This window comes from Linepithema humile, chromosome 8, assembly GCF_040581485.1.
Source record: "Linepithema humile isolate Giens D197 chromosome 8, Lhum_UNIL_v1.0, whole genome shotgun sequence".
In the NCBI taxonomy this organism is placed as follows: domain Eukaryota; kingdom Metazoa; phylum Arthropoda; class Insecta; order Hymenoptera; family Formicidae; genus Linepithema; species Linepithema humile.
In genome coordinates, this window is record NC_090135.1 from 11,525,860 (window position 1) to 11,542,064 (window position 16,205).

The window sequence follows — 16,205 nt, forward strand, 5'->3', positions numbered from 1 at the left end:
TGATTCGAGAAACCATCCGATTCGAGAAACGCATTAAATTACGTTCAATTTTCAATAAGTAGTGTAATGTCCGTTCATGGTTATACGACGAGGCGAGATGACATCCAGTGTCGTCTTTATAACTTTAAGCTCTCTGGACGAGAAACTTGTCCAGAGCTTTGTGAATCTAAAAAAATTATCATATATCTTCAAAATTATTGCGTATTTAAAAAATTCTTTGTACTAAAACCAAGAATCTATTATTGCACAATTTTCCATTATCATAAAAAACATAAAATTCCCGAATAAAAAAATCGACAATTATAAATTATTTTTTCTACGCTAAAATTCATGTTTATCAAAGATTTGCATTTAACTATTGACAAATCTATTGCTTAAAATAAATAGTACCGCTCAACGCATTTGTATCGCGTATCATAGAGCGACGATATTATAATATAATAATAAAAACAGATAACCAAGCATCTTTAAGTTGCTCATGTTAAGATCTTACGGATCTAAAGCTTTAAGACATCAGAGCTTCTTTCGCTCGTACAACAAGACGCCACTGGTTGTTCCCATCGCCGATCCCGCCGTCCCTTGACCGGAAGATCACCCCTTTTCCCCCCGCCAGCCTACGCCAATGTCCGATGATGAAGTTATCCAGCGATAATGGCTCCATTACATCGCGGCGTGCTGCGGCACGTCGTCTCCCCTCCGTACTCTGTCCGGGGCCCCGAAGAGTCGCACAGGTAGAGTGGAGAGGAAGAAGGAACGGGCACCGTCGCACCGTATACTTACTATGGCGATTGTTTATGTTGGCTGATGGCCACTTATGCTGCACACACATCGCATTACGAAGCCGTTCTCGGGGTCTTGCGGCCCGTTACTTAGCCCGTGGTCTGAACATCGTAGGGTAATGGCGAACGCGTTACGGATAAAATGTATACTTAGCCTCACGGCCCGATGGCACCGATGCCTTGATGCCTCGGCAATATCGAGATTACCCTATTCCCTCCCCCTCAACCCCTCTTAGTCCTCCCTCACTCCTACGTTTTGGTTGGATACTTCCTCGTTTCTTGATCGTCGCAAATTTTTTGATCGAAGATAAAAGACTGTTGCATTTGTCCCTGTCATGATAAATATTGAATATTTTCAATTTGTTTAAGTAAAGTTTAAATAATTTGCTGTCAATAGATTTTGATTTCCGTTGAGATTTCGACGAGATTTATAACAGCTTACAGACAATGGATGGAAACGCGATCGGAAACTCGAGCTTAATCGAAATCGCGAAAGAAAGCTCCAATGAAAAAATACCTATGAACTGATAACAAACATCTACGATTGCGCGAGCATTTGGAAATATAATGCCGTTTCATCGATATTCATTGCTACAATTTATGTAGATAAGATATAATTAATACTTTGAAGTGTAAAGGTAATAAAGAAAGCAATATCTCGATAGCCTCGTGATCGAATTAGCATCGATTTTTCGGTTTTAAACAATATAATTGGACGGAGATCGCAAGCGACAAAAAATGACGGTCGATAGTAATGCAAATAAAGCTATCTAGATTCATGCCGTGAATTGCGCTCACAATTAGCATAATTCGACATTTTGTAAGTAGTTCTACAGGTGCGCGCGTCCCACAGGGAATGACGTCAGCGCGTGGCATTTCGAGATGAAGGATGAACAAAAAGTGTTGTGGGGCCGCGCGAAAAGTCGGAGATAGCCCCGAACAACACCGATCCAGGCAGCGTTCACGCAGATTGACCACCTTCGATGTTAATGGGGCCCTGATTACAAAGCACGCTCCAGCTCAGCCCTGCCCCCTGTTTATATCAATATCTCCACGTTGCTCACGCGCGCGCTCGAGCACTCAACACGTGCAAACGTGTATCCTCGCTCTGTCTCGTCCTGATGCGGTCGTTCTTTATTAAAATACAGATCTGAAGTATGAAATTATTGACTCGCTTGAAAATAAGCTGCAGGTTAATCTTTTCCCAGTATCTTAAGACAATTGCGTTAATAAACTTCAAAGAGATACAAGTCAGTATTCGTACAAGGTTAAAAGACTTTCATCTTTTTTATAAATATTTTGTAATATTACTAGGAAATTAAATAAAAAAGATAACACACAATGTAAAACAAAATATTTTGGCGTAATTTTTAAGGGTTTTGTTTAAAAAGGAAAAAAAAATTACAGAATATAAAAAAAGATGTTAAAAGTAAATGTTAAAATCTTAAGATTTGATTTTAGAGATAACAATTCAGAGAATAATTTAATTACATTCTGTTTCAATAATGAGAACAGACAAACACAATATTTTTTCTAGATTTTGTTGTTGGGTGAAGAACGCTAAAATCGACACAAATCTGCGTTTCAAAGAATTCTTCCTATTATTCGGATCGACGAATGAGAGTGTGACGTGAAAATCTTTTCCGGCGTAATCGAGCTGGAGGTTTCGCTCTAAGCAAAAGTATCGACGGAAAAGTAAGGTGCGCTTCGAAATACAATCCAATCCGCAGCGGATTTCCGAGCGGGCTAAATCCTCGGCCGATCGACCAGCGACGTTTCCAGCGCAAGCCAGCGCACCCCTTCGGTGTGCCGTTTTCTTCGGTCCCCGCTCGTTCGGGGCGGAAAACGCAGAGTCAGCGCGCCGATGGTGCCATTCGCGTGAACCAAATAAAATGTATCGGGCATTTTATTCTCTACCGTTGTGTGGGTTGGACATGCTGTCGATTTTCGATTCTGTGGACGCGGAGGGAGGTTGCACGCGGATTCGATTTAGCTCGCGCATTCAATACCTATCCTTCTGCGCTCATAGCACATACAAATACAAATAGTGGGGTGCCAAATATCGGCTCTTTGTATAAATGCTGAACGCATAAAATTTTTGGATATAAAAAAAATAATAAATAAAAAATGATGCAAAATTTGGCATCTCGTGATTTTAGGTGAAATTATTCACCTAAAATTACAGTAAAACATCATTATTACATTATGTAATTTATTCTGACACTTACAATTTGATAATTATTGATTACTTTGTGACTAATTTTGAAGAGTATTTATATTGCAAAGTTTCCTTTTTCTTTTTTACCTTCAATTATAGAAAAAAGAAAATATTAATTGTAAATATTTTCTGCGATAAAAATGTTAAAACTTATATTGGTAATTATTATAATTCTTTGTATAGTTTAAATTTATTTATTTTTATTTCATACTGAAATATCAAATATATATATATATATATATATATATATATATATATATATAAATTTAAATTATATTATTTGTTGTATTTACTGTTCTACACACGTTCATGGAATACAACCCACGATTGGGAACAATTTACATTGACAAAGAAGACACGATGTGCAAGATTCAACCGATCTTGTTCGGCCGTTGCGGTCGTTTCGAAACGAGTCCGGACAAAACATTCTCGGCCACGGCGCGACGGAACGTATAATAAGAGTGTGATTAGCATTATTTACGGCCGGTTAACTATTAACTCATAAATCAAACTGGCGACTGTATTATCCTGCACCCCGCGTGTTCGTGCGCGTCCAACCGGCTTCGACTCGACTGAGGAAAACGGTACGGCACCGAGGTGCTGGGTCCGTAGATCGACCGTCCGATAAGAACGATTCGAGAACTTGAAGGAGAAGAGTGAGACACCTTTGCAGTCGGCGAGGAGGCCGACCATCTTCCTAGTGATTTAAGAGAATTTGCTTGGGCCGCTTCCGCACTAAGCTCTCTATATTTTGCTCGAGTTTTAAGACAGCGAGAAGTTAATCTTTAAGACGTGATATTGATTTGTAGGATCGTTTTTTTAGTCGAGTAATATCTAGAAATATCATATATTTTATATGCATATATAGTATATATGTATTTTAGAAAGATATAAAATATGTAATATAATGTGAAAGCAAAATTGAAAGAAAAAAAATATTTTTCAAAAAGATCATGCTTCACTTACTTAAATATTATATCACATTATTCACATATCATTATCGCATTATTCCAATTTTCAATATATATATAACATATTAAGCCTTGAATTAATGTTTTATCAAAATAGAATAAAATTGATTGTTGAGAAATATGGTTTTTATTGCCTACTTGTTCTTCCAAAGCTTAATTTTTTAGAACGCCACAAAATTTGCAGTTTTGAAAAAGTATGCCTGATGATAAAAGAGATGTTCTATGTATAGTCAAATATAATATTAGTAGTTTTAAGACATTTATACACACACTTCCTTTCGATATCGATATCAATACATAGTGTCGATGCTTTTCCTCGACATGGCAAGTCTGGCAGGAAGTGCTCGTAAAACGAGGCGATGCCGACGAAGCGGAGAAATGCGGAGATGCGAAAATGGCCGCGGCTCCTCTCTTGTCTCGCGCGCAGCTTCTTTCTTTGTTTCGTCGATAGAAGATGCGGGTCACGCGTCGACGGTTAGTTCTGATTAGCGACAGAACGAATGACGTACCGCCGCCAGGTTCTCGTGCCACGAATACTCAAGCAGCGAGTATATGCGCTTTGCTAGAAGTAGAGAAGCACAGTATCGCGCCAGTTTATGGGAATTTATTTAGCACCACGACGCGCGCTGGCCTCTTCACTAAATAAATTCCGACGAGAATTCATCAAAAGTCCTGAAATTTTGAGATTTCGGCGATAATTTAATTAGCATCATATCGTGAAAAAAATTATCTCTCTGCTTATATTCATATTTATACCTTAATTCTGTGGAATTCTAATCTACTTGTATTATTTCTTTAAAATAAAAATTATAATGGACTGAACTGATTATCAAATCAAGTTTAAAAACGAAAAGAGCTTAAGGAACCACGCTGGATTTTCGTGCTAACAACCTTGTATTATATAAACAGTTTACATTTACAGACGTTTCACTAAAGATAGCCTGATGTCAGGCTGAAACGTCTGTAAATATAAACTGTTTATATAATACAAGGTTGTTCGCTCGAAAATCTAGAATGGCTGCTTAAGTTCCTGTTGTTTTTAAATATTATTTCTTTATTAAATAATTTTAGTTTGAAGATTACAGTTGCTTGAAAATTATTCAAAATGAGAGGAACTGAAATTTTTATCAGTTTTGTTAAAAAAAGAAGTCAACCATGTGTTTTTTATTACACTTGAAAAAATTACAGCATAAAATGATTTAAATTATATGTCAAAGCATATTTATCAAATAGAATAATAATATTAAATATTTCCCCGTTATATGTTTACAAAGATAAGAGAGAAACATGATTATTATAAGCAAGCAACTGAAAAAGATTGAATTATTTTTTACAAATTTCACAAAATTCTGATTTTCTTGTTTAAATTAGAGAATAATCAAACGAAGAGTAATATTTAATCATTTCATTCATTCACTCCATTCTCTTTTTGTTAAACGGCGGAAGAAAATCGACAGTCGTAATCGCGAGACGCGATAAGGCCACGCGGACGTCATTCGATATAGCGCTGGATCGCCGCGAGAGAAGTTGCATTGAGAAATTTCAATTCGTAAGGTCGATGAAGCTGACTTGATCCATTGATCCCAGAAATATCATCGGGGTTACGCAACGTTGAATGAGCAAAGAGAGTCGGCCGGATGTCGATAACGTTTCAATTTGTCGACGTCGAAGCCGGCACTTGCGGCATCGCGGGTTTGATAATAGATATTTATACCAGACTATAACTATTAAAATATACAACAATAACACTTAATAATTTTGTCATATCAGATTTTCGATCGCCTTTCATATTTTGACTCCATTTGCAGGTCAAATGGATATAAATGTGCTCTGCTAAAACTTTCAAAATAAATTCCATACAATAAAAATTGATTTCACAAATCGTCCAAATAAATATGAGATTAAAGCAAATATTTCTTTCTAAATATTTATGTTTCTAGGCTACAAGATTGACCAATTGATAAATCAGGCCGATGACATGGAAGCATTATTTTAAGGTTTTCCAGACGGTTATCCAGAATAATATCGCGGCACGATTTTGCGATTTGCTGTGGAAGTGCGAATGATAAAAGCGAGCGACATTTCAGGCATTACGGGGAAGGAGCGATCGACAAGACCGATTCGAAAGTGCTTTGCGGACCGCGTGTTGGCTTGGCTAATTAAGTACGCCGTAAGTTAATTGAGATGCTGCGCGTAGGAGTAAAGCCGAAGATACGAGGGAAACGTTAAACTGTGTAAACATCGAGCTAATTACTTCGAGACTTTATCGCGCCACCCCACCCGAGCTCCGCCGGCGAATGAGTCGAGTGGATGTAAGTGTGCGCACGAAAAGCAGGAAAAGAGGGGAATCGCAGGAGCGAAAAGGAGGAAGGAGAATATTTCACGACGGAGGAAGAGGGTTCCGCGCGGTAAACGAGGAAGGTTGGCGTTTATCGATGGAAACCAAACAGGATTAGAGATGAATTTGTACGCAGTTTGCAGTATCATTCACTGAAACTGACCAACATTTAGCGAAGGTTCTTCTAAGCGGCGTACGATAAATTATAATAATACTTTGAAGAAAAAAGAACGGTATTAAATTATACAAAATGATCTTAACTTTGAGATTCTCTTGTATTGAATTTACTTGTATATGAATTCATTCTATACAATTATTTTTATTTATTTGAAATAATTTCCATCTCTTATTTACCTAAAAGCATACTTTGCTTGCATATTTATTTTTATGTATGCGTTTTAACAACTTTTACGTATATACCTATATATTTTTGGCGCATACATTAATTTACATTTTCTCTCGACAATTATTCACCAAGAACTCTTGTGGCAAAAGGTTAAATAATGCAAACAAGCAAGGTAGAAGGGAAGAAGAAGACGAAGCTTCGGAGATACTCTCGGCGTAGCGGTGGTAACTGCTATTCGCGAAAGGTGAGGAGACACAGTTAATTACTAAAGCGTTTTAATCGCCGACAAAGTTCCGTCCGGGCTATGGAAAGGGCTTCGAGGATGCGACGGCTGTGTAAATTAGGAACTCGCCGGTTTCCTCTTCGCCCACCCTTTCCGCGGTCCGCATTATGTACGCTCGGTCTCTCGAGACGAGTGTCAGCCTAATTTTCGGCAAAAGCCGACTTTTATGTAATAATGCGCCTCCGTCTTTAAATCAACTCCTTTCAAATTACTTTACAAAATCATTCCTGGTCTAATAATTGATAATATTTAATACCAAATACAACTAAATGCAAATTCGGATTTCATTTGAACATAAACTGTTATATTATTGTGATTATTAATATTGCTAAAGTATTATTTTAACGGTAAAGTTATATATAATCAATTGACAACATACTGCTTGCTTTCATTATGTTTTCACAGTTGCAAATAATAAAAATTGCGCAGCATGAAACACGTCAATCCTTCGTTACTCTTTGCTCCGGTTTGATTCTTGCTGTTATTTTCAGAGAAACTTTTATTTAACTCGATATTAAATGCCTCTCTCGCTTTTCCTCTAAACCCCTCCTCTCTCGCCGGTTCCTGGCGCATATTTAGGGGTCGCTGGTTACAGGTTGCCCCGGCAACCACATCGAGAAACCCTCTGTCGTTGCCAAGGCAACCTTCTCCTTCGTCTTCTCACCCTCTTCTCTCACCCGGAGATTCAATTCGAGAGAGCGAGAACGAGTCGGAAGGACGGAAAGGAGAAAGGGTGCTGGTTTCTGTGGAGTAAGAGGAGGAGGAGACCAAAGAGCTAAAACAGAGAAGGGAAAAAAGATGGTGCGCTTTCTGGTGATTATATGGCGCGAGCGAGGACGTGCCAAATGAGGATTTGACCTTGATTAAAGGCGAGCTCTCTTTCTTTGTCTGTCATTATTAATGATAAAATTAAAAAAAATGCATGTCCATCATGATAATTTGTTCGGAGTAAAGGAGAAAATGTCAGATTTAATTTACCCCGCACAAGAGTATTTACTTCTCGACAATCACTCAAGTTAGATAATACAATTATATTACGTAAAAGATTAATAGAAAATGAAAGTAAAATTGAATAACTGATACAAAACCATTATGTGTTTATAGATCTAAAATACACACAAGTATCTATTTGAATGAGAACCGATTTATTAATTAAATGTCGATTTATTGACTTTTCGATTTTATATTTATCAAACCTATGTGAATTGACTTTTCGATTTATATTCATATAGGTTTTATAAATATAAAATCCAAGAGTTAAGAAATTTTACGAATTTTCAAACACTTGATTCTTTTTCCTCAGCCGCTAAAGATGAAAATTCAAGACAATACGGTAAGATGATGCTCGTCGATTCCGGGAGCATCGCGAGACTTAATGGAGCAGATCCTCGTGCGGTTTTGGTATTCGTAGCTGAACCGGGCGAAGAACTTATTCATAAGATTATTCGCCATTTTCGTCATGGCGCACTCTCTCCCTGTGTCGTTATTTAAGTTTTATATTAAAGCACGGTCGGCGCGCTCGCGCGCGGAGCCTCCGGGTATTTGATGTATGACCCGCGCGTGTTCTGGTTCCTTCACCGAGATGCACCTAAACGTGAGATATCGTACGGGATCAATTTTTCATGGCTCCACTTCACCCCTTTCAGCCCCGTTCTTTTACTCTCGCTAAGATGCTCGTGCTTGCGGTTTCTCATTGTTAGTCGAGAAGCGACCGATAAACAATCTAATTATTCGCGTAATGAAATTCCAGAAACATTATATAAATTATTATCTATATACATAAATTTCCAACAAATATTTTGTGCGCTTCTGTGATTTTTATATAACTTTGATTACCACAGAGATATATAATTACTTTTCAAGTAGTTCCAGAAGACTATCGATTATATTTAAAAAGTTAAGTAAAAAGTTATTTTAGATACTAATTGAGTAGGAAAAAAGTATCCAAATCTACTTCTGTAAAAAAATTAAATGATTTAGCTTCTTCTTATGAAAGAGACAAGCCGATAAAATAGCAAGATGATTATATAACTATTTTTGCCACAAAAACGATACTTGAATTATCGCATTCCTAATATGTTAAATAACAGTGGAATCAATTCTTGCAATTTATTTTTCTCTTGATGTAATTAATGATAGTTAATGATTGCAGCTATACAAAGATTTGTAGCTATAAAATATATTTTATGATTATTAAAATATGCATGTGTCAGCTATGTAACGACTGATGTATGCGTATATTCGTGTTCGGTAAATACGTTTTGAACAATATATTAACATACATAACATTACAAAGATTACGTGTCGCATATTTTTGGATCAATTTAAGATTAATTTACATAAAAAAAAGAAAAACACTGAAATTTTATTTAGACACAAAATAATGAGTTAAAATGCATTATCTGGTGTCATTCTGGCAATAATATTCAGTGATGATAGATGAGCGCTGTGCTCTTTCGGTCCTCGTCGACGAGCGGACGAATCGCGTGCTAAATAACTTCGCTAACAAGCTGCCACCGCCGCCACTGTGCAAAAAAAGATTACGTAAGCGGTAATGGCCGCCGGCTCCTCCTAAATTCGAGAACGAAATGTTTCGGCCGAGCGAGCAATCCGAGAAAGAGGGCAGAACGGATGGGCAAGCGCACGACTCAGCTCAGCTCTAGTGGGGAGGGGGTTAATTTTAATTTCCCAATTTTTCCCACACCGACGCAGCGCAGGTAATTTCCTTCCCAGCAGAGAATAGATGTAATTACTTAACGCCTCCGAGCTCCTTTTATTAAAAGAGGATCGCGCCCTCGGGGGCTGGAGGGGCGGAAGAAACTCCGAGTGGGGGTTGCCGCAGGAGTGGTGGTGCGTGATCATGAGGATGTCTCTTCCTCGCGAACTCGTCTGTCTGCTTGAAGCCCCAGACAGTGAGAAAGAGACATCGAGAGAGAGAGAGAGAAGAAAGAGGGAGGTTTTTTAATTTGGTTAATTTTATTAATAAGATTTTTTATGTGGAATTCTGATAAGAGCTGATAATTTAAGGTTCTTTTAATTTAGAAATTTCCTGAAAGGTGTTTATAATTTACGCGGTTATTGCGACAGAAGCTAAAAGTCTTTTAGCATAATTTATATTATTCTTTCAATATTCTTGTCATGTAGTTAATTCGACTGTTTGATGCGTGTCTCACGCTAGTGTTAAATGCATCTTTCATATTAGACGAATAAAACTCAAATTGTTGCATTGGCAAATCAATGATTCGAAAATCTATTTTGAAAACCTTCATTTGGATAAAAGAAATAGATAACAGGCAGGACAATAATGTGGAGCAATAAACAACCGCGCAACTCGCTGATACATACTTTGGCTGTCCATTACAACGAATCCAACTCGGATCGAATTCGAGTGCCTCGACCGATGAGATCAGCATGAGGGTGTCTCGGTAGAGGCTGTGGGAAGGGAGGAGCCATCTTGCGGCCTGTTTCAGGGCAGCCACCAATTGATTCGCCCCCACCAGCCGCTACGACCAGGCGTCGATTCAATTCCAGGACGAAAAAAGCGTCCTGGTAGGCGTAGCCGACTGCGTAATTCCTACCACCGCATTGGCCATGTGTTTCATATCACTTGCAAGTCCGCCGTGCACCCAGCCAATCGGCGTTCTCTGGGCGGATCCCGAGACCAGTTTCCGCTTCGCAGACAGTGGGGAGTCGTTGACTCGAGTCTCCGGGCAGATAGTGTTGTGCCGTTGGCTCATGCCGTAGTGGCCCTAATACCAGCAGGTCCTTGCTGCCAAGGAAATCCCGGAGACCCGCCTGTCACGCGCACGAACCCTCGCGGGCCGCGAGCACCCCGGAAGTTCCCGGTGACGTGACGCGGCTGAGAAAGTGTCACGAACGTGCGCGGTGATCGGTGATTTGATCTCGCGATCATGCCGAAAAATACGCGAGTCATCGAAAAAATATTGCATTGAATATATTCTGTGAATCCTGTGAGCGAGGACTTCTAGTGACACGTCAAAAACTATGAAGAACTTTTGGAAAAACGTTATCGTTGAAAGTTATCAAACTTTAATCGACGAGATTGGCGAGTAAAGCGCTGATTATATGTGGTGAAATTGAAATTCGGAATTGTTGATCATTGATGATTATTATGATCGACATATATTCCGATTCGAGATATTGATCGGACTCATTTAGAAAGACTAAAGGCCGCGAAAACGCCGTGAGGCTGGCCGACGGCTGGCGGAGCTCTGCCAGTCGCCGACTTGACAGGCAGGTGCAGCAAGAGAGGAATGCAAGATATGTAAAATAGCGTTGCTAGCACAAAATCGATAGCGGACTACGAAATCGATTTGTCAATTCAACGAACAATAGAGAAGAAAAACATTAGGAATATGTAAACTATCGAAACTTTTAAAAGCAATAACAATCTCGTGTTAATTCGCGGTTTTTTACAATTACTTTATCTGACAAAAATCAATAATTGTGATGAATATGTATTATAATCAAGAAGACCTAGAATGGAAAATATAAAACAACATTCAAAACAGCGAGATAAAAAATTTCAGAAACATTTTCATGAATTTAACAGTCGAGTGATTTACGGACAGTGATGATCCATGGACTGTATTGCTCAGTGATCGTGCTCCAAGAGGCGAAGAAAGAAAAGATGTGAATGCGCATCGATCAGAGACATCTAACAATTGCCAGATACCTCTTGCACTTCTGACGAACGTATTTCAGTGTATTGTCAGTGATTAGGTGATTCTATCTTTTTTTTTTGATGATCGAAGACTTTATCGAATCTGAGAATTGATGCGAGCAGAGTGATCGCTCTCCGAGGGAGAGACAAACGTCGGCGAGCTGGTACCGAAGATGGTCCTGGAGCCTGGAGGCGGCTTGTCTTTCCCGTTGCCGCCCGGCGGCGGCTCCAGCGCCTCCGGCGGATCCTTACTAGCGCCGACCAGATTGTTTCAACGGACGACGCCCGTGTTTCCGTTCCATCTAACAGGATGGCCGCCGCATCATCCGGTTCTTGGGCAGGTGCAGAGCCAGGTCCAGCAGAGCATGCAGGCGCAGCATCAAGCCGCTGCCGCAGCAGTCCGATTCCTCAGCCATCATCACCCGCATCATCCACATCCGACATTGAGCAATCATTCTTTGGTACCGGCGATTACCGGACACCACCCCAGCGTACATCATTTGCATCATGCTGCTGATCATGGAGAAGAGGATGACGAGAAAAAAGGTGAGTTGATATCTCGTAGTATAATAAAACGGCACAAAGTTGATTTAGCATGAAATTAATATTGAATTCAATGGAAATTAATTTCTTTCTAAAAGAAAGAATTGCCTAAACTTATAATATATATTGTATTTTCAAAACATATTATGAATATTTTTAAAAATATCCTTAAAGTTTCTTTCAAAATCTTTTAAATAAATTTTAGAATTTTATATATCTATTTTGAACACTTCTATGTTCTGAAACATGTTCAGTTTGTATCTAACAGATTTGCGATTAAGATATTGATTAGTTATAATTGTATTTTGAGAAAAAAATTATTACAATTTTGGAGCATTTCTTTGTAATTACGGTTTGAAGTGCGTTGATGGCGGCAGCGTTTCCGAAATAGCCTTTGAAAAACGGTCTTCAGGGAGTGGCGTAACGCGGTCAATCATAAGATCGTTCCTGACGAGCCCCTGGGATCGCTTACGACGTTAGTCTCTATCCTCTTTCCCCGCCCTTCCCGCGACAACCGCCTGTCTGAAATCGTGTTTCGTGCGCGAGAATGTCCGCGCGTTGCCGAGGGTGGAAATCTGTTTTTTACGTGATCCCATTCACGTCCCTAACACTTGTTTATGCCTCGAAGGGAGCGCCACTTAATTCGCCTGCCTTTGGCTTTCGATTGTTTCCTCTGCAAATTTATCGCGCGCTACCGCAAATTTGCATGGATTGCTGATCTTCCGTCAGACAAAAGTTCAAATCTATCGTAAGTTATTAAGTAATTAAAATAAAACTTATATCTAAATTGTAGAATTTTAATCCCACTTCTGATTTTAACCGCAAGGATATTTTTGGAACAACCGATACATAAGTATATATGATATACGTTTTCTAGCATTAATATTTCTACAAAATTATTTTGTTTTACAATCCGTAAATATTATCCTACTTTTGATTCACGTGTTGTGGGATAGAAATTGTTTTTAAATAAGATGGTAACAAGATGATCATTGTAAAAATATTAATAATTGTAGAGTTATAGCGCATAGTAATTAGAAATTCTTCAAAATTCAATAAAATCTAAATATTCTGAAGAATACATCTTTAAAGGATATCAATAGGTTAACAAAACATTAAAATAATAATTTAGCTCAATTAAATCTATTTGAAAATTTAGAAATTTAATTTTAGAAATTTAGTTATTAGCATATCTAATTATAATGCTATAAAATTTTCAATAAACTGTGAAATTATTGAAGAGAGAGAAGTATGGCAATTTAACCTCTTCAAGGACGATTAAAAAGGGTTGTAGAAACATTCAATATATCTATGATATATTTGGAAAAATTATATGTCATATACGTTTCTTTATACAATTTTTGATATATAAATTTGTTTACTTAAATTAAGGAGATTTCACTTAAATTACTTACTATTAATCTCTTCAAGGATACTGGCACATATGTGTATGTTTGGTTTTATTTAATTTAAATACAATTGACAAAGCTTTGTCAAAAATTACCACGAATAAATACTCATCACAATATTCCAACAAAATAAAATTAACACTTGACAAACGATTCTTAGATAATTGTAAATAAATTTTGAATAAATGTTATAAAAAGAATAAAGTTTTCGTTACGACTTTAATGGATTCGTTCCAGAAAAGATTAAATTGCCATATTTCTCTTCAATAATTTCACAGTTCTTTTGCAAAAGCATATGGCTGAATAATGGTGGTTTCGCCGATTCCGCAAAAATATGCGGAGATTCGTTATAATTGCATAATGATTTTTACGTCGAGGAGAAGTATTTCGTTCATGCACGTCGGCCGAGCACGCGAGAGCGTGTATCAAATCGACCCGCCGGTTATTTCGGGATTTATGAAAGCTCCCATCCTGCACCATGATAAATAGTTTTATTGGCAATGCCGGCAAAGCGCGTAATTGCGAGTCTACTCTGATCGAACGTCGTCCGCCGAACGTCCTTTATGGCGTCACGTCGTAGCGTGAGCCAAGTTTAATACCTTCCTTTGATACGTCAAGCTGAACCAGATCCGCCTAACGATCTCGTGATCTTTCGTGTAATTTTTCTGACGTGAAAAATATTCATCGGTAATGAAAATCCAAAAGGATCATATTTTATTCATTTGCAAGTAAGATATCGGGTGATATAAAATCCACGATAAAATCTCGTACATAAAATGTATCGAACAATTCGTTAGAGAGCTACAGACATTTGGAAGCATCCCTAGTAAGAAGAATTCCATAAATTTTGCATAGTTATTATGTTGTGAGCTAAAGTCATTTCAGTGGCTAAGTGTTATAGACGATAAACTCACATTTTATTCAAATATAAAGAAGATATGTATTTAACAAGAATTTCTGCGAGCCTCTCAAATGCTAGAAATTGCAAATTGGGAGTATATGGCACTGATTTGTAGAAAAATAATATCACTAAAAATATTGACTTAGATAGATGGAGTAATATTTTTACCTGTGATATTTTATAATTTAATCTAATATTTATTTACGTACAAATTTTACATTTGTACGTAAATAAACAACGATTAAGTATTATTTTAAAGTTTAATATATATAAAGTCTATTTACTCAGTAAAAGCCTTGAAATACTGAAGCAAATCTTATAACAATTAATTCAAAAATATTTTCTTATAAATTTTCATGATCATTTAGAAGAACAATTCATAGAAATTTATACTTGCACAATTCTTACAATTCGGTTTTGAAAGAATTAAAATAAATTTGCTTTGAAAATGATGATCATATCTAAATCGAGGTAAACACAACAAGGGAAACCACATCATTCGTTCCACGTTCCGGGAGTTGCGTTCCCTACAATTGTGCGCATTGTATTCCGCAGGTCAACATTTAATTACACCGATCCTCAATTAAACATTCACGGTGCGTTGCGATTTTATCCGAATTGATGTCGTCCAACGATACGCCGCATGAAACCGCGATCTTTCCCTCTCTATCCCTCTCGCTTCGCGAAACTCTCGTTTACATAATTAGCTTGGCAGCGGAATGCTCGCGGACTCGCGTGCGTACGCCTTTACACGATCGTTAAACTTTTTCAACGTTAGCGCGATCGTTAAGCCAGCGCTTAGCGTCGCCGCGAAATTGCGTCCCGTCGGCGCTCGCGGCGGCTCCCAGCTCACAAAGCCGCTATGCCGCGCAATCCCGTGGTCGTGAATTAAGATTCGCACAAAGAGAGTAGTTCGATTAGATTGAAATGTGTCGTCCTTCGTGTTAATCCGATAAAAAGTGTCGTCACAGACAGCAGATCAATGTCGGCTAACAAAATGTACAGTGTCCCACTGTTATTTTGCGAATTCTGTATAATGGATTGCATATTCTTTTTTTATGGATATTTTGAGCAATTTGGAGGAATATAAATTCTGAGGCATAAATCATTTTTAGGTATGGATTAAAAATAAAAGAATTACATTTTGAAGGGCGAAACGAGCAGAGAGCGAGATGCCGAACATAAATTTCAATTACTTGATACAATTTAAGATTAAAATTTACTCCATGTACATAACTGTTAAATACAAATTTCTTTTTCATTCTTTTCAATCATTTTTATCAATTAAATTTGCAATGTTTTATCAAAGGAATGAGACACTTTAAATGCTTCAAAACTAAGCGTTTTCTTCAAAATTTTAACGTGTCAGATTTATTTATATTTTAAGCACATGTCCACTGATGATTTAATATTACACGCAAAACAGAATATTCTTTAATTAACAAAAAATTCATATATGAAGATTCGTTTTAGAAGAAGCAAATCTAAAGTGCGCAAGTTTGGTAATGCAAATTCCTGTGGCTTAATGTACTTAATAAGTAATATATTTCTGTCTCAGATAAACTGCAAAAGAGTTATTGTGCACAGTTATCGTGTACTTATTTTATCATTAGCAAACTTTTAATATTTTAACAAAAATTCATGAATATTTTTTCATAATTTTACATACACGAAACATATGTAAAAAATTTTATAACAAGTCGTGAGATTTTATTTTCTTCAAAATGAAGTTC

At 37.5% G+C, this 16,205-nt stretch overlaps 2 protein-coding genes across 7 annotated transcripts in view; one reads left to right on the forward strand and one right to left on the reverse strand.

The window, feature by feature from the left end:
• The window catches only part of Myo10A (Myosin 10A), a 149,990-nt gene that overhangs the window by 82,612 nt on the left and 51,173 nt on the right, over window positions 1–16,205 (reverse strand). The window lies entirely within an intron of this gene.
• Window positions 10,282–16,205, forward strand: part of LOC105673773 (homeobox protein unc-4-like) — a 32,182-nt gene continuing 26,258 nt past the window's right edge. The window contains exon 1 of the mRNA XM_012369638.2: window positions 10,282–12,165. Coding sequence (XP_012225061.1) covers window positions 11,793–12,165 — 373 coding nt within the window. The 5' untranslated portion in view covers window positions 10,282–11,792. The remainder of the gene's footprint in view (window positions 12,166–16,205) is intronic.